The sequence below is a fragment of the Perca fluviatilis genome, chromosome 21, assembly GCF_010015445.1.
Source record: "Perca fluviatilis chromosome 21, GENO_Pfluv_1.0, whole genome shotgun sequence".
NCBI lineage: Eukaryota > Metazoa > Chordata > Actinopteri > Perciformes > Percidae > Perca > Perca fluviatilis.
The window spans coordinates 8,970,328-8,993,238 of record NC_053132.1 but is presented as its reverse complement, the minus strand read 5'-3'; the positions used below and the strand labels follow the sequence as shown (position 1 = coordinate 8,993,238).

At 41.3% G+C, this 22,911-nt stretch overlaps 2 protein-coding genes across 3 annotated transcripts in view; both read left to right on the top strand.

Annotated features, from left to right (window-relative positions):
• The first annotated feature begins 2,638 nt into the window (after nucleotides 1-2,638).
• Nucleotides 2,639-8,391, top strand: tekt3 (tektin 3). Its single transcript, XM_039787657.1, has 8 exons — nucleotides 2,639-2,772; nucleotides 2,993-3,582; nucleotides 4,232-4,315; nucleotides 4,411-4,481; nucleotides 4,612-4,755; nucleotides 5,572-5,794; nucleotides 6,693-6,847; nucleotides 7,688-8,391. Exons 2-8 carry the CDS (start codon nucleotides 3,016-3,018, stop codon nucleotides 7,902-7,904), a joined length of 1,461 nt encoding a protein of 486 aa, XP_039643591.1. The 5' UTR covers nucleotides 2,639-2,772; nucleotides 2,993-3,015; the 3' UTR covers nucleotides 7,905-8,391.
• Nucleotides 8,392-13,262: 4,871 nt separating this feature from the next.
• Nucleotides 13,263-22,911, top strand: part of pmp22b (peripheral myelin protein 22b) — a 10,905-nt gene continuing 1,256 nt past the window's right edge. Inside the window, exons 1-5 of one of the 2 annotated variants that reach the window (XM_039787655.1) lie at nucleotides 13,263-13,435; nucleotides 16,700-16,790; nucleotides 17,048-17,141; nucleotides 20,574-20,714; nucleotides 21,741-22,911. The exon at nucleotides 21,741-22,911 is cut by the window's right edge and continues 1,256 nt beyond it. In XM_039787655.1, coding sequence (XP_039643589.1) covers nucleotides 16,713-16,790; nucleotides 17,048-17,141; nucleotides 20,574-20,714; nucleotides 21,741-21,901 — 474 coding nt within the window. In that variant the 5' untranslated portion in view covers nucleotides 13,263-13,435; nucleotides 16,700-16,712 and the 3' untranslated portion in view covers nucleotides 21,902-22,911. Of the gene's footprint in view, nucleotides 13,436-15,756; nucleotides 15,913-16,699; nucleotides 16,791-17,047; nucleotides 17,142-20,573; nucleotides 20,715-21,740 lie in introns of those variants that run through there. The other variant, XM_039787654.1, reaches the window with a different exon arrangement.

The following is a 22,911-nucleotide window of genomic DNA, read 5'->3' as shown; positions in this document are numbered from 1 at the left end:
GCGCCTACAGGAGTTGAGTGTATCATTTATTTTGTCCACACCGTCTAAATGTGAGCATTCACCGCATGTCTCCTCCAAGCCAAAATGAGAAACATCCAAGGGCCAAACACCTCCGCCAAACCACGACATAAATTATAGAAATTATGGTCAATTTTCATCGCCAAACTATACGGTTTAACTGCTAAGTAGCTACGATACCATACCACATACGGATATGGAATAATTTCTTAGATACTGAACCAACTGGCCAACATTTAATTAAAAAGCTGTTTTTGTGTTTTCATTCCTGAGGGTATTACAGCATTCAGTTCAGTGTCACTGTGCTCTAAGTGGAGTAGACAGCATGCTTGCTCCCTCAGACATTTCCACTATGCAGTAATTCACAACATACTCTCATGGGCCTCAAGACCTGAGTATATATAGGCTGCTCTAACATTTCCTTCACGCTCTGCGGCCAGTCAGGAGATTGGCTGGAAAGCACTTTTCCGGTGGACACTCGAAGCTTCATCCAGGGGAGGAATTTCATACGAGGGCTGGCTTTTCATGTTTTTCTGGAGCGTATTTATAGTGGCTGAGGTCAGGGCGGCACAGGCGTGTGGGGTGGCCTTCTTCAACCTAGCCATGTAAAGTGATGCTAAGGCCGCAGGGGTGGAGCAATGACATGTCATTCCATTCTAAATCTAAACCTCAATTTTTATGACAATAGTAGCCTGACCACGAGGTGCAAAATAGTGCGCAGAGTGGCCTCTTTGAAGCCCTGCCTTTTTTAAATACTGGTCACAGAGGAGGTTTCAGGGCAAGAAAAATAAACCTGCAAGCCAATCACATAGCCATCATTAGTGAGTTTGAGATTCCACGGTATGCAGTTACAAGTGTATAGAACAGATACTGTATAGTTACATTTAGAACTGGAGCTCGACCAATACATTGGCAGGATTATAATAGCAATAGCATCGATACAGACCACAATTTACGTAATTTCTGCTCAAATATCTAAGATCATTTGGGCTCTATTTCGAACAGAAATGAGCATCAGGAAGACTAACACCAATTTATGACATTAAATGGTGTAAACACAGCCTATATTATAAATTCTGCTATATAAATATATATGCTATATCATTATGAAAAAAACTAGTAGTTGTGATTTTCCATCTATAAAGCAAACGTTTAAACTATGTCTGTCAATACCACATACGTGGTCAACAAATGCGGATTTCCTTATTGAAAGGAATTGGCTAGGAAAATCTTTACTGGTATATACAGTATGTACGGCTAATTGAAAAGCTCTCCTCACCTTTATTTCTTGTCATTCACATTTTTGCCTTTTTTGAAACAAGAACAATAGTGACCTCTCTCTCCAAGCAAAAAACGAGAGAGATAACAACAAATGAAATAAGAAATATACATACACAGGGTAAACATTGGACCAACTCTTCTCCATACCTTACACATATCATCACACCAGTAGCACAAATGATGAGTATTCTACCAATCTCATACAATACCAGTCATCTCTCAAACGTCTTAGCAGTGACTTGTACATTGAAATCATTTAGTCAAATTCTCCCCCATTAAGTACCGGTATGCAATATCGCATTCATGTAGGGGCCCCATATTTTCCAAAATACCTCCGGTCTGTTGTTCAAATTAAAAATGAATTGTTCGTAGCTGGCCATTTTGGTCATTTCTCCACACCTCTCCTCACCTTTCTTAAGGAAAGCACAGCAAAGTCAGGCATGACAATGTTTACCAGGCATGATGACAACCCTATATAATGAACATGTAAGCACCAATTAATTTAAACGTGTAGGGTATATGGCAAACTGTGTTGGCAATACGCAAAGCACTAATATGTGTATATGTTGTTTGGTCAGAATTCTGTGATGAACATAGACCAGCTGAGTACAGCTTTGCTTGACTCTGTAGTGGAAACCAGGCTATCTTCTGTCCAGCCCTGCCCCTTCAGAACAGATTAGTGTAAATGATCCTCATGTCCAATGGTAGGTAACACAACACAGATTAGTATTCTGTGCTACAGGGGTTCGTGTGGACTCTTCCTGTGGCATGAATCATTAAACAGGTAACTGTAATCTATACAGACAGCTAGCTTCTCAGGGTGACGGTGAGCTATCTTATATTGCCTGGCAACCAACTGAACTCCTCTGCTTTGAAGACAAAGCTCAGATTGCTCACCAAATTTGAAGGGAGATGACGTGTATGAAATGTGAACTTGCCAAGTTAATTACTAAATTAAGAAGAAGGCAAGAACAATTTGCAGAGCAGCATCAGTCAAGGTAGTCACATACACAAATTCGCAGAAGCTATGTGAGATTATATTGCCAAGGATTTGTTGTTATTTCAAGTTGCAGTGAGCCAATACGCAGCCACACAGAGAATAAAAAAAACAAATAAGAAAAGAAAAATTACAAACATACAAATGTTATCTACACTGTAGTGAATTTTTTTTCTCCAGTATATTTACTTGAACAAAGTACTGTAAAGGCACATGTGCACCATTAATCTGAAAATCCCAGGCACAGTGTTTTAGTAACCTATGGCAACTGCTTCTGTGACAACAGAAATCTTGGACAGGCCAGCTCCTGCAGCCCAGGACTGTGCACCATTGGCTGGCTGAATGAATGACTTGCAAACTTCTCTATCTATTATGCATGTCAGTTCCTTTAGTGCGTTCTTGATCTCATTTCCAGGTAAGCACAGCTGAGAGGAAGCCAGACTGCATCGAGACTGAGTATCCATTTGTTCATCTTGGTAAGCCATTTCATTTTCAGTTTTTTGTCATTTAATTGTTGATTCTTTTCCCTATTGACTTTAATGATACAAATGGAGTTATAGCATGTATTTCACATCTGATCATTTATCTAAATGTCTTGGATCTATCAACGTTTAACATTATATCTGCATTTAAATGTAAAGACAATTCACAAGCCTAAACATTGAAGCTGATGTAAATACCTTTTGTGAAAACCAGGCGCACCCTAGGGGGAGTCAAAAATGGAGATGATTGGATCCACTCTAACAGCCACATATGCTCGGCCAAAAACCAGCCACTTCCTCCCTGCCATCTCCACCATGGCATCCAGCTATCGCAACACCCAGCCTGCCTTGGCCATGAATCCCAGTGCCAACCTGTGGAGGACCAACAGCTATTACAAGAGCAGCACTGTCCCAACCCCCTCTTCTATTCAGCGAGAGAATTTAGATCTGGTTCGAGCCAAGACCATGTTCTACCCATCCAACAGGACAGCTCTGTCCACCCGCTACACTCCTGACGACTGGTACAAGTCCAACATAAGCAACTACAGGGAGTCCGAGTCGTCCCGGAAGAGCGCAGAGAGACTGAGGAGAGACACCATGAGGCTGATGCAGGATAAGGAGCAGCTGACCAGACGAACCCAGGAGAACACCAGCAAGAACATTGGCGAGCGGCTCAATGACGTTGTCTTCTGGAGGTCTGAGCTGAGCCATGAGATTGACAACATGGTGACAGAGATATCAGCTCTCACTGAAGTCAAGAGGAGGCTGGAGAGAGCCTTGGCAGAGACTGAGGGGCCCCTTCAGGTGAGGATGCAAGGAATACATGATTGTGTGTGTTACCTTGAATTTATCCTCTCTGGTAAGTAATGTCTGATTTGTGTTATTGTTTTGTCATTGGAACATTTTGCAGGAAATATTGACATTTCTGCAAGGACAATTTGCATTTGCCTCAGGCCTTTGTTTATTGCACTCATATTAACATATCATGTCCCAGGGTGTGACGCAGCATCTGTGGTAAAAACAGTTTTGACTAGGGTTCCTGGTTTAGTTGTAGCAACAGTGTCTGGTCTTTTACGCCACTTACAAATGCAGCAGTGCTTTTGCTGGGTCAAACTCTTAATTTGGTCATCTCAGTGTCCTGGTAAAGAACCACATTTGTCTCACCCAGTGAGTCAACTTGACCTGGGTGGAGATCTAATGACAGACATTTTGCCAGGCTAAGATCATATGGCAGGAGGCTTTCTTAGAGACTTCTCCAGCTAACTGAAACTGGAGAATGAAGCTGATACATTGCACTATATAGTATGCATATACATATACTGTACTTATATGACATACCTGCTCACCTATTCAAATGTCACAATGAAGAAAATGCTGCATATTGAGTGAATTTTAATTATACTCGTTATACAACCATCTCAACTTATTTTAGTCACGATCACTTTGTCAACAGGTGTCTCAAGAGTGTTTGTACCACAGAGAGAAGCGAATGTCCATTGATCTGGTACACGACGATGTAGAGAAAGACCTCATTAAGGTAACATTAAAGTAGCGTTGTCAGTATGTGTGTGACTTCTAAAAGCAACTTTGGAAAAGAAATAAGGATATTTTATTTACCTGCTTTGCAACAAGGAAGTGGAAGTCATAAAGTCATGTCAGGAAAGGATGAGGCGACATCTGGACAGAGCCATTGCTCAGCTGGCGTGAGTCTGAATTTTTTTTACAAAATATTACTAAAGGCAGGATTCTATTTAATGATAATTTCCCAAACAGGGAAATTTAACATGCATTTGATTTATCATTTGACATGCGCTTGATTTATCGCTCCCTTAGGTCAAACCGAGCAGCCCAGCACGAATTGGAAAGAGACATGAGTGACAAAGTGACAGCTCAGAGGATAGATGACAGGTGTCATCATCTAAGGAACACATCTGACGGTATCGGCTACTACAGAGGGATTGAAAGACTAGACCCCTCGTGAGTATAGGTTAATGTGATCAAATATTAATTGTTCTGTTTCATCACTTCAAAAACAGCTGCTAACAATTTCTCATGTTTGTTTAAACCCGGCTTGGAATACCAGACTGGGCTGTTCCGTTAAATTGTCAATCACAGAGAAGCCTTTGACAGTCTCTGAAAGTAAAATTGGCTGCTGCCCTATTTTGTTCTCAAACAAGGTTCAAACATATCCTAATGAGTCTGCAGCCATGCCAGCAGCTCATTGAGGCCGTACTTAGACACAGTGGGGCTTTGAGCCTATTGCTAACATCAGAGTGCTAACATGCTCACAATGACAATGCTAACATGCTGATGTTGGGCAGGTACATTGTTTATAATGTTTACAATTTTACATTAGCATGTTAGCATGTTGGTGCTAGATGAAAAGTCATGAGATCAGCAAAGTGATTACAATTCATCCTGATAGGGACATGAATGTCTGGGTAATTTCAGAGCAATATATCCAATAGTCAAAACAGTCAAACACTCAAATGTCAACCTCATGCTGGCAGTAGAGGAAATGTCAGGGGATCACCGAAGTCAGTAAGATTCCTCCTCTGGGGACAGTGAATGTCTGTTCAAAATGTAATGGCAATACATCTACTAGTTGTTGAGATATTTCAGTCTGGACCAAAGTCATGGACCAACCAACAGACCAATATTGCCTTCCTAGAGCCACACTGCTAGCATTGCTGGAAAGTACCTGACACTTGCCCAAGCCTTCTCCATATACAGCATGTTCAAAGACAGTGAGAGGATCAACTGCCAAGAAATGTATGTTGTTCTTTTTGTCAGACTCTCTCTGCCGGACTCGTGGTCCAAGTTCACAGACGATAACATCCTGCACTCCCAGAGCGAACGAGCTGCCTCCCACAAGCTCAGGGACGAGATAGAGATCCTGCTAAACACCACGTCCAACGAAATGTGGAACCAGTTCAACAATGCCAACGTAGCCTTCACAAACCGCATATCAGAAATCGCTGATGCTAAGAACAGTCTGCAGACACACCTGGCTAAGGTCGTTACCTTTTCTAAATGGCCTCAATTCATAAAAGACAATACAGCATTGTTATGTTTGTCTATCAAGAACTTATATCTTGGTTGCACGATGTGATGAATCAGAATCTATGTTTCATTTTATTTAATTATTTATCAGAGCCCTGCCTTCTAGTGTTTCATTTAAATCAAAATTAAAAGTAAACCGCCTGGATTATGAAAAAAGTGGCTTTACAGAGGCAATCGTATCACATGGCTCTGATTTAAGAAAAAAATCTTTCACTCTCTTCCATCAGTGGGTTACTAAATTTGCCACTTATTAGGAATAGATCATGTGCTATATTCAGCACCGTCTGCAAGAAATTTGCACAAAATGCAGAATATAAGATAAGGTAATAATTTATTGACTGCCACATGGTCTGTAGGGGAAATGTATCTTGTCTGTAGATTATTTGCATGTTTACTGTAAAATATTCCTCAAAAAACAGGAATGGTAATAAATGCCCCTTAATTGCCATAGTCACACTAGATCCCAATGTTCTTTGGTTAATTGCTGGGGTTAAACTTTGAATGCACATCAGCTGTTGGATGGGTTGGAAAACTGACAGCAGCTGTGATGTGAGACACACAGTCCTTAATAAACCTCAGTCACTGTTTGCAAGGAGAAGTAGTGATTAAATTACATCAAATGGGTTTGGACAAAGCAGGCCACTGTGCAGCACTGTGCTCAGCTGATTCAAACCTCACAGTGTACAGTGTTTACTTGTTCTCTGCTTCCATCATTGAGTTCCTCCTTTACACTAATTAACACCCTCTACACCACCTGACCTGCTATTTTCATGAATGAGACACTCAGCGGTTACTACCATGATTTAACAATCAATAGTTTTTTCTGTCATTTTATTTGTGTCATCACACAGACTCTGCAGGAGATCTTCCAGACCGAGATGCTGATTGAGTCTCTCAAGAAGGCCATCAGAGACAAAGAGTGCCCGCTGAAAGTGGCCCAAACTAGGCTGGAGGAGAGGACCCGCAGGCCCAACGTAGAGCTCTGCAGGGACAACCCACACCACAGGTACTGTAGCTCTGCAAATAGTATTGCTTCGCCAGTGGGCAATTTGAGTGTGTTGATGGTGTGGTAAAACTGGGGATACACTATTGGTGGTGCCTTTTTGCTTGCTAGTCAACATGATTATCCACACAATTAGAATCCAAAATGACCAGAATTTTCTAACAGAAATGCATTCAATCGCTTTTTCATAAAAAAAAGGTTGTCGCTTGTCGCACAATGATTAATGATAATAACGTTAATGTAATTGTACTTATTTTGGCACTTAGTTTCTCATTGCTTAACTACAATCTACCTAAACTAATTGGACATTAAAACATTTTTAACAAATAGTAAGTGGATGCAATGCACTTTCACAATTTGTCAAACGCTTAAAGAGTTCAATATATTGTACTTTTTGTATTTTTCCCTTTTAGCGCTTTTAAGCTTCATTCATGAGATGATCAGTGACGAAGCGGAACTAAATTACTGCGACATAATGTATATAAATGTGTCTTTTGTGTCAAGATACATTTGATGGTGTTTTAGCCTATCTCTGACTACAATATTTCTTAAACTACAACAGTATTATATCAAGAAATCATTCTACGGGGCGGCCTCCAGCTCACCCGGTGAGAGCGTTCGCCCCATGTAGGCTGAGTCCTGCAGCGGCCCAGATTCAAATCCAACTTACGGCCCTTTGCTGCGTGTCGTCCCCCATCTCTCTCCCCCTTTCATTTTTATCCACTGTCACTATAATAAGTGTCACTTAATCATATTTCCTGGGGCTGAAAAGGTTTCCTTCACCGCTTTCTCTCTCCTACAATTTTAACAGTTAGCTGCTTCTCTTTATCCTTCCTCATTTAGACTTGTGAGTGAGGTGAGAGAGATCGAGGACACAATGTATAAGCTCCAGGAGAGGCTGATGGAGGCTGAGAATACTCTGCAGACTCTGGTTAAAACCAAAGTGACCCTGGAACACGACCTGTCCATCAAGGCCAACTCACTCTTCCTGGACCAGGAAAAGTGCATGAGCATGCGCAAGACCTTTCCCAGCATGCCCCGTCTGGTGGGCTACACCTAAATAAGATCTTAGGAGTCTTTGGAGGACCAATATAATTGGTTATTGTTACGGTTTTAATAGTTTTGGAGTGATTTAGAGGGTGTTGTAGATGATTTGAATGTGAACTAAATTACTGAACTTTACAGGCACTGATGTCAAAATCTGATTATAGACAATACATTATCTTAATTTTTGAGTATTGTACCTGTAATGCATTTATAAGATGAATTAAAAAAAGACTTAAAATGTTGTGATGTCTTTAAAGAATCAACTGCCATTGTGATTAATCAGGCACTACTCAATGTCTCCTAAATGCTTTAATTTTGCATGGTCAATTTACTGCATGCTACAAGTCTTTAGGCTTTCAAAATACTGGAAACTAATGGGTATAGACTTGAAAATTACAGATTAATGCCTTGTTAATCATCAAAACTAATCACTGCATGTACAACCCTCACAACTACTGTAGATTTCTTAATTTTTACAAGAAGAGGTACCTCAACAGTCAAAGGGGAGCATTGTCATAGCTATGAATAAACAATATATTCTGTGACAGCATTCACAGAAATGACATCTATCATACACTTTCACTTGATTTCTGCACTTCTTCTACACCCTTAATTTATAATGGAATATTTGCTTTAACACCGTGTACAGTGGTAATATGGTGTGGTGTGACTATTTATCAAAACCAAGGGTCTGTCTTTACAGTACGTTGGCGACAGGCCATGGCCCATTGGAGCACAAACAGTAGTCCTGGTAGCACACGTGACCGTATTCTACAAATAGCCGGGATTATCTTGTGCAACACAGCCGCCTCAAGACGAAGACAAACACACACATCTCTGAAGGCTCACTCCAGATCTGTCAGCGTAAAATGACCTGAATGTCACCTTAAGGGAGCCCCCAGATTAGTTTGATGCACACAGACAAATGGATTTTGAAGGACCTTTGTGTTTTTACCATCCTTCTTTAATGACCCATTACTCATCGCCTCACCCATAGGAGGAGCTGTGCAGACATGTATGAAACCCCACACCCATCGTATACTGTAGGACTTGAGCCCCATACAACTCACTTCTCATTGGCCTCTTTCCTTCACCATTCGTCTCCACCCCTCCGTTCCTTGGTGCCATCATGAGTTAACCCCGGCTTGGTCCCGCACATTTAAAGATGTGGAGTGTTTCATTTAATTTTGTTTATTCAGCCTACACCTTTCAGAGCCTAAACCATCTCTGAACACACATAAACATTATCACACTTCAGACCCAAACCTTCCACTACTGAAGTAGTCTATATCCACGTCGTTCCACTTCCGGGATTGCTCCGATGGCTCTCTTTTCGGCCAGATGCCCTTTCCCTTCCGCTTTCTTTGTGTTGGAATTTTGGTTGACTGCTCCTCAGATCTCTGCAGGGTAAATCCAGACAGCTAGCTAGACTATCTGTCCAATCGGAGTTTTCTGTTGCACGACTAAAACAACTTTTGAACGTACACATGTTCCACCAAAACAAGTTCCTTCCCGAGGCTATTTTGCAGCGGAGGAAGGTCTGGCAATGCAAGACTACTACTGAAGTAACCTTTGGCTTCACTGAGGAATGTAAACTTTGCTCGAATCAACAATACTGTTTGAGTTTAATGTTGTCTGTAGAGTAGTCACCACGTCGTTAAATTGATCACCACTATCAGAGCAAAGCAGAGATCACATGACAAGGCATACTTGTTGTATTTTGTGATTTCTAATTCTTTGATGAATCCTGTGCATTCAATTTCTGTTTCATATCCGTGCTATCTTGTAGCACCAGCGGGAAAACTATATACCAAAATATGTCTCAGTTTGAGTGAGTGTCAGTTAACAAAATGAACGGAGGTTGGAGACAGACGCCAGCTGGACTGGCATTGTAATCACAGATAAGAGACGCAACCTGGCGTCTGAGCTTTTGCTCAAATCTGTCATGAAATCTGGTTCCACCTAAAGCCTTTCAGTGGCTTCAAGTAAAAGCATGACGTCATCTCTCGTGTAAATAGAGTAGTTTCATTATACAGATTCCTAACCGGAGGGAGGGAGTGATAATAGAGATGAACCACTTAGTATACATGCGTGCAACTTACAACTTCACTTTTACAACTGTGTTGTCACAGTGAACTCTCTCTGCTGTGCAAACAGCATTGTGTTTGATTAAAAACCTTCAGCAGCAAGTCAATGGCAGCAGGTCTCTGCCATGGTTTCCTACATGCAGTGTGTGTTTAATGTGAGTGTATGTGTAGTCCCACTCCTGTGCCCGGGCACATTCCTGAGCCCTAGTATTGCAAAGACAGGCCCCCTGTTGTCTAGCTTAGATCAAAAAACTCTCTGCTCTCATCACCTTGTGATTAAACATACTGACAGATAGCACAGAGTTGAGGGTTTTCTATCCCCCTTATCTGTCCCCTTTGCTTTCCCCTTCCAAATCCCGCTCAGAAATACATATAATGGAGGTACCCATAGAGTCAGTTCACTTAAGTGGAATTAACCCATTTCGGTCTCATTGAGGGTACAAGTCTGTGTTTGGATGGAACACAAATAGTCCTTCTTATTTGACCTCCTCTAACAACCCCGCATATGGGGAATGTACTCTGGAATTCTCACCGCAGTCCAAACATATTAGCGGTTTATTCTTAACACCCCGTTCTTGTTATAGATGCCCTTTGCCCCGTGTTATTTTATGTTTCTTACATACCACCATACCATACTAAAGAGCTGATCGCAGATCACTTGAGACTGGTGTCCTCAACCGAGTGTTTCTTACTCTGTACTGTAATTACAGACTTGGCCTGAGTGTGCATCACTGAAGGAGAAAAGTGATTGGACGTCATGGAGAATATTTGCTTTACTCAAAGTATGCCAATGTAGTGTTTCTTAATTGAGAAACAAATGCTAATCTGTTGGTTACTTAATTATATTATTGTTGATTAGTTATAATGTTGGCCACTAGATGGAAAATCTCCAAAACAGACACACAGCCCTGACATATTATCCCATTTTGAAATGATGTTTTAACAAAATAGCCTACATACACATCAAGTAGAAACAGAGCAACATTATCATCCTATAGGCGTCATATTTCTGGCCAACTGACGAATGTAAGTGCAACATTTGCTTGCATTTTACCTCTGTTTTGGTCTCCACCAACACCTAAAGTGTTGAGCAGGTAGCATACAGTAGGTTAACCTGAGGTTTCTTTGCAAAAAACAAAATGACTTCCTGGTGCTGCTGGAAACGGGTTGAGAGTGGTGAATTTCAAGCACATTGTTACAATAAATGTCCATCTAGGCTACATCAACAAGAGGCTAAAAAGCATCTAGTACTCAATTTAGGATCTTTGTCTAATACCCTGAGTCAGTAACCAGGTATAATTAAATTGAATCTTCTCCAAAGCAGTTCATACTTAAAACCTCTAATCCAGCTTCAACTACAAAAAAGAAACTTGAAAACATGAAATACACCAAATACTACATATGTAGAAAACTGTAAAACTGCATGACCAACACTACATTAAGAGATACTCAATTACAATGTTATGTAAATTGAATGGGGATGATACTGTATGTAAGCAACAAATTATTCTGGGAAAACGTGTCTGGATCAGAATTGGGTGGAATCCAAATTACCTAAAAATGGCTTTTACTGAAATATCTAGTTTAAATCCCTCTCGCTAAATTATATAAAACATTCATCACTTCATCTCAAACAGCTGGAGAGCTCAGTTTGGACTGAACACTAAACATTCATGGGAACCAGCTCTTCCTGCCGCTTTTGGATCTTTGCCAAAGCTCTGAGTTTTCTCTAGAGGCTGTTTGGCCGCTCCATCGTTGGGCTGTCTATTACTGTATGCTAGGATGAAACAAGAAAAAGAAACTAAGCGGTATTCTGTTGAGTAATCGGCCCACTAACTGTTAAAAACTAGAGAGAGGAAGCTGGACACAGACTGATAAGACATTTTATATTCTATGTGGTTTTCCATCCCAACTGCCAACCTCACATACAGTGGCTCTGTGGTTGAGTCTGCTGATAACCTGCTCACGTGAGAAATCTTTGCCTCCCTAAACTTTTATGTGATCAACATTATTTCCCCCAGCATTCTGCACATAACTGTGTCTCCAATCAGGGAGTCAAGATAAGCCAGAGAAGCCTAACTGCTAACCAAAGTTCAGAGGTCAGCCACGAGGACTGATGCATACAGTACAGTACAATGTAGAATGTAGAATGGTCTTCTGGGTCATTTGTGCAATGGAGTAGAATTCTGGAACAATCCATAACACTGATCTGTGAGTCCAATTCTTCACATTCTCCATAGAAAGAGGAGTGGGTGGATAATAGAGCGACACAGAAGTCAAGCTACAGTACTGCAGTCTTTCCTGCTGAATCATAGTGGGGTGAGGATGACAGAGTTATGCACTGTGGTCCGGCTTAAAGCCACATTTAATAGATTTTTTTTATTTCTTCGTCTGGATCCAAGGGAAGAATCACAGCACAATCAAAAACGGAACTGGTCAAAAATTTCCATTTTCTTACATTTTCATGGCTGGTGACCTTCCTGTCATGCTTCTACTCCAGCCACATCTTTCACCATTTACTAATTGAATGTCACAGGATAATGTGTGAATCATGACTGTGTGATTGCAGTAAAGTCAGAATGACACACATTTTAATGCCCGAGTTTGCTGATGAGCTTCACTTCAAAATGAGCAATTAAATGACGCAATCTTGAACATTTCCACAAATAGTGAGATTTTAGGCATAGAATTAAGTAACTGATTTATTAACATATATTTTATAGCAATGACATGACAACTTCGGTATGATTTTAGAAACCCTTCACTTTTTCACTGGCTACATTTAATAATTATCTTGTTAACTCGACCCACAGGCACAGTCTGCACTCACATCAAAGCCAATCTGTTGTGTATTTAGTGTTTTTTAAGAGATAGGGCTCAGTTTACTCCTTTGTTGCCATCACTCTGTGTCTCATCTGATTAAAATGTGATGACAAGACAAGGGTTGTGAGTAGCTCAAAACTTATAGACACACAAACAGACAGACTGTATTTACCTCTCATCTCTCTTTCAGCCCGTCTGTATCCCCTATTTGTTTGCCCTCTTTTGTGTTCTTTGTATTATAAATGTAGTTACTGGCATCATGTGATTTCTGTCTTGTGCTTTATAACTATCACATATGTGCATGCAAGTACTGTATGTGTGAGTTGAGTAAACAGTTAGGTAGATTGGTGCCAGAAGATGTGTCTTGAGAGAGGGGCAGTCCGACTCAGACACGGCTGCAGTAGGAGGGGAGCTATTAAACTACTGCAACTCAGTGGTCCGACAGACAGCGGCACTTCACATGCTGATGAAAGGACACGAGGACTGACCCACCTTTGACCGACAGCCGTCACAATCTGACACACACAAGGCAGAAAGGCCCGATTAAACAGTGACGCAGATAGGCCTTCCCTCTAACCTGCAAGGAGAATCAGCTGGATCCACTGAATCAAAGCTGAGCTGAATAATATCTGCTGTGAGTATGAGCTTTTTATTCATCACAGCTAATGGATTGTGATTTGAGCCAATATAAGGGAAATTGCACATAATCCAATCAAGTGAAAGAAGGCAGCCTGTCACATTATTTTAAAATCAGCAAGAATGGAATCGAATTGAGTCAAGGACAAGGGCCAATCTTTGGTCTTTTTGCTACAGTATTTCTAATGCTGCTTTGTTTTACAGATCTTGTGGAATTAATTTGGTAAAAAACAAAAACATCACTTATGATCGCCACATCTGCTTTAACACTCTTCTCTGTATTGGTATGTGGATGGAGTTACTGAAACTCAATCACGTCTCCAGATTCATGCCCCCTGGCAAAGGTCCTATCTATGGTTTAGGTATGCACTCTCACGTTTGCCGCGCTAACGCGAAGATAAGTCGTAGCATTTTAATGACGGCGGTGAAATGTTAGACGGCGTTCCAGATGTAACATTATTCAGTATCTCCACCTGAATGTTTGTTATGTGGCTCTCCCCAGAGAGTTTGGATCCAACCCTGGCTTTACAAATGGAGTAAAGTTAACACTCCCATGTCCACTCAGCCCACTGATTGTCAGTCTTTTACAAACATTGACATATAAGGGATGGGGAGCGCTTGCACAGCTACGCCACACTTTTAACAAGAATTCTCATCTACAAGTCACTGTATACCTTTACTGTTGACCAGATCACCGCTCATATGATCAGAGTTAAGACCTGACGATTCAACATAACCAGAGTTACACAAATACAAATAATAGCTACAAACAACAGAACAATCATATCAGACAAAGAGATACTTCTATGCAGCTTCTGACCAAGAATGTCACATACTTTGATCAGTGAGCAGCAGCAAAGCTCTTACTCAGAGCAGCACTTCATGGCTACGATCTGGTCTAGTAACTGTCCCTTTCATGTTTGTGTGGACATGAGCCCAGCAGAAAGGCCTCTGTTTTCATGTGAGTGTGTGAAACACATGCAGAGGCATCTAGGGAGTGTGAGCTAAATGGTGAAGAATAGAGTGGATGTTGACAGGGGCTATCAAAGTTCAGACAGCTCTAAGCTCCTCTACCAGCCAGCTGATGCGAAGAAAACATACGTCTCATATGATTTGCCCATCGAAGAAGCTAAAACTTTTCAGTGCAGGGTGTGAAATCAGTTGTTGACATTTTGCAGAAGTGAAGGATTGTTCAGTGTTATCAGAAACCCATGGAAATCATAATGTAATGTATTTAGAAATGGTGGCTGTAACATGCACAACTTAAGAATCAGTCCATTACTGACATCAGACTTTGGCTAATCTTGTATCTATTTACTCTGTGATGAAGAAGATCCAGAGGGAGGATGAGATAAGAAAGTCGATTCATACTTTTAAATATTTACACTTTTGACCGCTCCCTATGCTCCCTGAATATATTTCCTGGAATTCCATTCAGTGCTACACCCATACTAACCTCTGCACATACTTTTATGTATATTTACACATTAACAACAGGGGCTGCAGTCCTTGTTCAGGGTGGAACGCCATCTCACTCCCACTGCAAATGAGTCATGTCAAACAGAGGAGAGCCCCAGATGCTATCTCTCAGTGGCGGTGCGCCGGGCATACACATCCACACTTTCACACACACTGTGAGTCACGAGGCTGACTACATGACTACCAGAGGGAAAAGAGCCCCCACTACACCACACTACAACAATGTTTAATTGCCAAGGCAACGGAAAAGCTGAGTTTACAGGGAAATATCTCCAAAATCCCTTTCTTTTACTCTGCTATATTTATAGACATAAATGCAATCAAATTCATGGAAGCCTTGACAAAGATGTTTTGCTACAGCAAATTATCTTAAAGGCTGATTACGTAATTAAGTTATAAATATGTATGCCATTTTTTTTCAAATATTCCACTGGAATATCTACTCTATATAATAATTAAAAAAAATACCATTTGAAAAAAATTTATGTTGTGTATAATTCTGCTATATATATATATGCAAATATGCATATTCTATATTAACTGAGCAACAACAACAATGTGAATTTCCAAAGTGCAGTGTAATTTGTAATAACAGCAATAAAAGCTGGAAACGGTCAGAGAGAAGAAGAAAAAAACCTGGAAAGCAGATAGCTGATTTTAGTTACCACGACAGCCAAACAATGATCATTCAGGTCACTACACATACAGCAAGTTAGTAACTAAGGCAACCCACGCGCTATTACGCATGGCGCATCTATATTGGGAAGCCTGGCTGTGGACCAGAGGGTCACTCCATGACGCAGCGACGCACGCAGGGCGTTGTTCTTCCATAATGAGACACTTTATAACAGAACGTCAGCGCTGGCATCAATCTAGTCTGAGAGCGACTTTTAGAACTGAGGGACTACCGCTGTTGGACTCTTTTGGAAAAACTTGCTTTTGCTTCTTGTGAGCCTGAACCTCTTTTTGTGTGGAAATACAAGCTTACCGCTCTAAGTAAGTGGACTTTGGTCTCTTCTAAACTTCCTTATATTCAGCTGCGCTCAGAGTTGGTCCTGGCGGATTAAAGAAGTAAACGCGCTTTTCGCTGGGATACCCACTACTCCATTGCGCGCACAAACAGGAGGACTGTACTATCATCACACAAAATAGCTCATTTGGTCGCTAAGAAATGATTGTATTCGATAAATACACTTACTTTAAACGGAATTGAACTTTGCTAACCTTTTAAGTGGTTCTTATACTGCTTTTTAAAGATCCTGTAGAGATCAACGCTCATTACTCAAATTGCTTCCATGTTGAAGATGACACAAGTCGGCAATTTAAAGCCATTTTAAAAGAGCAGAATGTTTGATGCAATTTGAAAAGACTTAAGCTTTTCAAGCACATTTGAATGTTAGAATAAATAAAAACAAGAAATGTGGTCCCTGCGTCCTCAGCTTTAGAGTTTAATCCTGTCGCCAAATTTGCTGATCAAATGTAAATGTAATTCGTAGATTAACAATGACTTTCTCTTAAATGGGATTATACATGCTGGGAATAAATGGGAATCCTGCCATCCGTTAACGTTTCCCTAATTGCTGTCTGTGTTGAATGTGCTGCAGCGACACACCCATGTCCCAATCTGACTGACGCACGCACGCGCGCGCGCACACACACACACACACACACACACACACACACACACACACACACACACACACACACACACACACACACACACACACACACACACACACACACACACATTGACAGAGACTCTCTTCTTCTCATTACTGCCCAGATCGCCTGAAAAGATGCTGCTCCTGCTACTGGGAATCATCCTCCTGCACGTTGCTGGTCTTGTTCTCCTGTTTGTGTCAACAATTGTCAGCGTGAGTAAAACTGTCATGTTTTCTTATTTGTTCAGATGAAGTATTAAGAATTAAATATAAATGGACTAAAACTCACTGTTGAAGGTAACCGGCATCTTATAGAAATAAATATAATACTTTTTTTGTCTCCATTATTAGAGATACACTGCATAGTTGTGGTTTAGGAATTTGAATTTGCCAGTGAAACTTGTTTTCTGATGATGAATTTGTGCTGCTCTAAACACATACCTGACCAAGTTGTATGTTGTTGACACCAGGTATGGACGACAGGTGAAACTGGCACCTCAGACCTCTGGCTAAACTGCACTACTGCCGTTGGAGGATACCACTGTAATCCAGGATCAAGTGGAGGTCAGACTCATACCTACACTTTTACTTTAAGATAACTATTTATTTACAAAACATTGGCTAATACTTCGATCACATTCCAATCATTGCTCTGCTGTGATACATCTCCAGATCTAATGAATCACACTTCAGGTTTACTTTGAGCAAAATGGACTAAACTTAAAAGCTTGTTAGCAATGGAACCAGTTTAAACCTTCCAAAGTGATATTAATGGGGGACTTGAACTCTGGAAAATGACTTGCTGAAATCCAACATTTACCATGTTGATGTTGTGGGTGTGTCACGGCTCCTCTGGGACTCTGGTGCCATCTAGGGCAGAGAATGTGGCAGTGCTGTGTTGAAGTGCTAGCTGATAGGCTGCCACTGTATAAATAGTCGTGGTGTGATGTCCATATTCAGGTCCCGTGTTGGGAGTCCATAGTGACAGGAGTTTTGGGAGTTGTGGAGGATCAGGGTGGGGCTGCAGAGAGTATTTAAAGTTTTAGATCTGTGTGTGTGTGTGCGTGCCTGTGATGGTATGTTTGAAAGCAGGGAGACCTTGGACTACCTCATGCAGAACATAGCATGCTGATGGTGGGTCACGCCCAGTGTCAGATCATAGTGTCCAGTGTTAGTTTGCAGGGATCATTGGGACAATTTAAGGCAGCAGCTGCAGCATTAGACTTATTTATTTACAGTCAGCCAGCCAGCCAGCCAGCCACCTCATGTTTGAATTAGATAAGATAAAGACGGGTTTATAGATTCCACTAGTTTTGATGACCCCTACCTAATAACATTTCCACTGACCTAAAAGGAATAACTAAGCAACTTCATGTGAGATCACTGTTGGGCGGCTGTATGTTTTGCTACTAAATGTGCTGTCACAGTGGTGCAGGAGCTGCTGGCTGCATCTGGGTGATGTCATTTGTCTAGAATGAGCCATGCTCAGCCGGTGTGTGTTTTGTCAGGGCAGCAGTGCCTGCATACTGTGCCAGGTACAGCTTCATGGAGCAGCCAGTTATTTTGACTTGCTTTCATTAGCGCACTGACGCACAGTGTTTAGTTAAGAAGGCGCGTGCCCCGCTCTGTGCTTTGGCTTTGGGAGATGGAAGATAGCGGACTTTTCTCACGTGGGGGCCAAGCCTGCGTTCAGTAGAGCTTTCCGAAGCTTTGCTGAGCAATCAAGTTCCTTCTGAATTGAATCGTAATCATGGTCATCATAGTTATTTTTTAGCGTAATTGTGAGTTTTCCCTTGTCGTTGCCTTGGTTACAAAAATATTGGCTCCATTTGGTTTTGATGACACCCTGGTGAGAAATACTCATGTCACAGTTATCACATGCTGAACTTGAGTTAAATATCACTTCCTTACTGCCAGGAAAATTACTTAATAGAATTTACTCGTTCTAAAATTAGCTGTAGGGGAAGAATGTCTTCTGCTCCCACATAGGCCTACAATACATAAACATAGTGAAATAAATACTACAGCAGTTTGTTGTTGTGCACTACTCTGCAGCACAGTGGGGTGTAGGACCTCAGAATAAAAGGCAGAAAACATCAACAGTTAGTTTCCTGTTTGGTATTACATTGGAATGCTTGCGTACGTTTCTGCATTGCAATACCTCGATAATAAACCAAGGCATTCAAGTACGTTTTTGAATATGAGTCATACTTGCTTATCAGTGATATTGTAAACCCCTGAACCGCGCCTCACGCTAGGAAATGCCCCATGTCACGGTTTCCTACTACTGGTCAGTGAAGGAAGGAAGGAAGGAGGACAAGATGTGTGTTTATCAGAAAGCAGTGATGCATTGTCGGTATTTATAGGTGACCACTATTCATAGAGCAGGGATGGAACATTTCACCCATTTCTCACAGTATTCTTACACAGTATTATGTAACATCTGAGAAAATGATCATTATAATGGAATCTAATTGTTGCTCTGGTGTGGTATTATTGTGCTGGCTGCATTTTGTGGATGGAGATTTGCAGCGTGTCATGTTTCCTCCCATATCTCATCCCCCGAGCCAATGAGCATACTGTAGCACTGTTAATGTAGGTAACCTGACTCCATCCTGGTAACCCTGTGCAAATACCCAAGGTACTGTTTCCCTTTAAATCTATAACAGAGATATGTCAGGGCTTCTCTAGGAAAACGGCATGATTCTTTGTAAATTTCCACAGACAGGAAAGTAATAAATACACAGCGATGCAGTGTTTGCCATTTAAGCCTACAGTGTTAAAATGTGGTTATTCTAAGTCATACCACCACACAAAGTAAGCTGTCTAATTACTTAATCATCCTTTGTGTTGCACAAGCGGTAATAAATTATGCATCATGCCTATTCCCCCATTAAACCACAACAAGCCTTTGATTTACATTATGCAAGAGAATCAATAAACCACAGATGCTTGAGAATGTTGAAGGAATTGCATCAGAGATTTAAATGTCAGAGTACAGCAGTGGGATGCATACAAATGGAGCCATTATAAAATCCCAATTTTTATAGGCTTGTCTGGAAATATTTGCCGATTCTCTGATAGGAATTAAGCCGCCTACACATGATCCGCAGTATAACTGCTCTGCACTAGCTGTTCCATTGTTTTCCTACGGGGAGAGCGGTGTGGGCCATCTAGGGGCAGCGCTACCCTTGGTGCCGCACTGCTCTGAATTGCCCCTGTGCACTGCACTTAAAGTTCAAAGTATTTCAACTTTGACTTAGTTGCCGCTGACCTTTCAATTCCCAAACATTCATGCGCTGCGCTTTGCCTCTCTGCTCTGCACCCTACTTCGCAGTTTTACCACTGATCATGCGTAGGCGGCATTATGCAGCGGCCGCTAATGCACAAGCAGATTGAGGCGATCCTACTTGGACCTTGAGAAAGGGAACAAATGAGCACTTAGGACACTCGAGAGGCCAGGGAGATAGCAATGGATAACCCCCAAACAAGAAATGGACCCCGCTTGGAAATCTTGGGATTCCTGGCGTGGTGGCACGAATGAAGCACAGACACAAACACACTCTTCAATAGATAGCACAGACAGATGGTCTTCCCTGTCAATACAGGTGTCTAATGGGTTAATGGACTTCTAGCATCCTGGCCTTGGAGGACTAACATTAACGATCGATGTGGTACATTTAGTCATAGGTCCTGCTGTGAGGGGCGCACAGAGCTTTTAGGAACAAGATACCTAGGTTTCATTTTTATGGATGAATGTGGATCCATTACACATTCCCAGAAGACATTACATTTCATAACATTACATTCTCTGTGAGAGGATGCTTCACGACCAGCATGCTTTGGTATTTGTTTTTGTAGTTGTCTCTTCTTACCCTTCCCTTTCTCACGCGCTGATTAAGTCAATGTTATATATAAATGATGCCTTTGGATAATGATGACTGTGGGTCAGTTATTGACAACACTCTCCTTCTTATCCCTCCTCCCCCCATGCAGAGTGGATTCAGGCGGTACAGGCTCTCATGATCCTGTCCATCATCTTCAGCTGCCTGTCTCTGTTCCTCTTCTTCTGCCAGCTCTTCACTTTGCAGAAGGGCGGACGCTTCTTCCTCACTGGAACCTTCCAGATCCTTGCCAGTAAGTTCAATCCCCCTTTGACACTTACCTCACAAATCCATCGAGATAAGATAGACATTATACAGGTAGATTTTGGGCTAGCATCAACACAAACCGTACAAAAAGGGATTTATATTGGATTTAGGGGTACATTTTCTCTATTTATTAATCGACTGATCATACAGTCCATTAAATCAAGTGGTGACAAATGACTATATCCCACATTACAAGGTGACATCTTCAAATTACTTGTTTCGTTCGACCAACAGTCCAAAACCAAAATGGATTCAATTCCCAATGATGCAAAACAGAGAAAGGCAGCACAATCTCCCATTTGAGAAGTTGTAAATATCAGTCAGCATTTTTGCATAAACAACCACTTGACAATCAACTAAATGACTAATCTTTTCAGCACTACTCTGATTAGTACAGTAACACTGTACACGTCTGAAAATACACCAATCCTCCTACACAGATAAACCAAAAGCAGATGCATCTGCTGTGGCAGAGAATTAAATTAAGAGAGCCTGAGCCAGTTACTAATGGTTTAATGCTCCACTTGTCCATTGTACTTCATGCCCTTTGGCCAGAGAGTGGCTCCACTGCCAGCCCATTGTGTCCTCTCTTGGCAGCCCTTTCCAACATCCCAGGTTTGCTCTCATTACTGTGCCAGCGCATTGCCTGGCACCCAGGTGCCCACTCAGCCAAACAGAAATGACACTGGGCACGCTGCCAGCCGCGCAAGTTGAAATGTCAGGAAGGCTGGCAGTGCGGGGGTCTAACAAACACATCATACCATGTCGGACCAGGGAGGTGGGCAGAGCAGGAAGGGCTTGCGAGGGCTGGCTCGGATATCAATAAGCATGAAACACTGATGTAGTGTGGTGGGATGCCTTCTGGGAAACACTGACCCGCTTGCCTCCTCTGCCAGACAAGGTTCAGCTCAGGACACAAGACATAGAGCACAATACTGCAGAGAAACATGATCTGATAATTGAACAAGATGATGGTCAGCATTACTCAGTGCTCATTTTTTCTTCCCTGCAGGTTTGTTTGTGATGAGCGGAGCCATCATCTATACGGTGATGAGTCCGCAGTGGGTGCCGGGGACAGACAACTTCGGCTACTCCTACATCCTGGCGTGGGTGGCTTTCCCTTTGGCGCTGATCAGCGGACTCATCTATGTCATCTTGAGGAAGCGAGAATGAGCCATCACTCCATCCCAGTGTTTCCAGTAACTCCCTGCCCAACTGCAAGTGTCATCAATCCCACTCTGAAGTATAAGTTTTGATGCCTGAGCACCAATGGCCTCTGGAGCCACCAGGCCAACACACCCATTTAACAGCGGGGGGGGGGGGTAATACCAAAAATCAACAAGCAAACCAACACAAAAACAACCAATACTGTCTCAGTTAAAAGATGTATATAGTATCTATGGTTTAAAACCTATTTATAACACGTTTTACATATATGTACATAGTTGTTGTGTTGCTCTGTCAATGGATACGCAGATGAGCTTTTGTTTCAGCTGATTAAGTGCCTCAGTGTTTGTAATGATGAAATAATTAGATGCTATTTTGTTGTGTTTTTTTGCCTTTTTTGTTTTGCCAAACAATTAGTAAAAAAAAGTTTCTTTAAGTCTATTAACCAAAGTGCATGTATAGAAATAGAAGGGTTGGAAGAAGATTTTTTTGATGGTCTTGCTTTACAAAAAAAGTGGTAACATCCATGGATGTAGCATAGCCAGGAACTATAGATTTGGTCCTTTTCTATTTTGTGAATTTTCAAATTTCAGTGTTTTTATTTTCAGTATTTTTCTATTTCTTTTTTTCAACAAAAGATGGTGCTATGTATTTATCATTCCTATTACTTATAGCAATCATTTACAACAGAGTTACTTTGTTATTGTTTAGAGTCAAATTGTCATTAATCACAGTAAGAATCAGACAGAGGTATACCTGTACATACAGTGCCTGACTGCTTCTTTAGGGAACACAGTCTATTTCACATTGCAACGTCTGAATTATTTTCTTTTTTTTCTTCTTCATCAGCTACTGTAAAAAACAAATAACTGAGTTTGGGGGGTGCACTGATTAAATCAAAAGTGGAATGTCAGTATTATTCTGCGAGTTTGTAAAGAGTTGGATTACAGTGAAATTACTTTATATAAGCTCTATTTTAGCTCTATTTGCCTTAATTGTCCCTCATTCTGATGTTT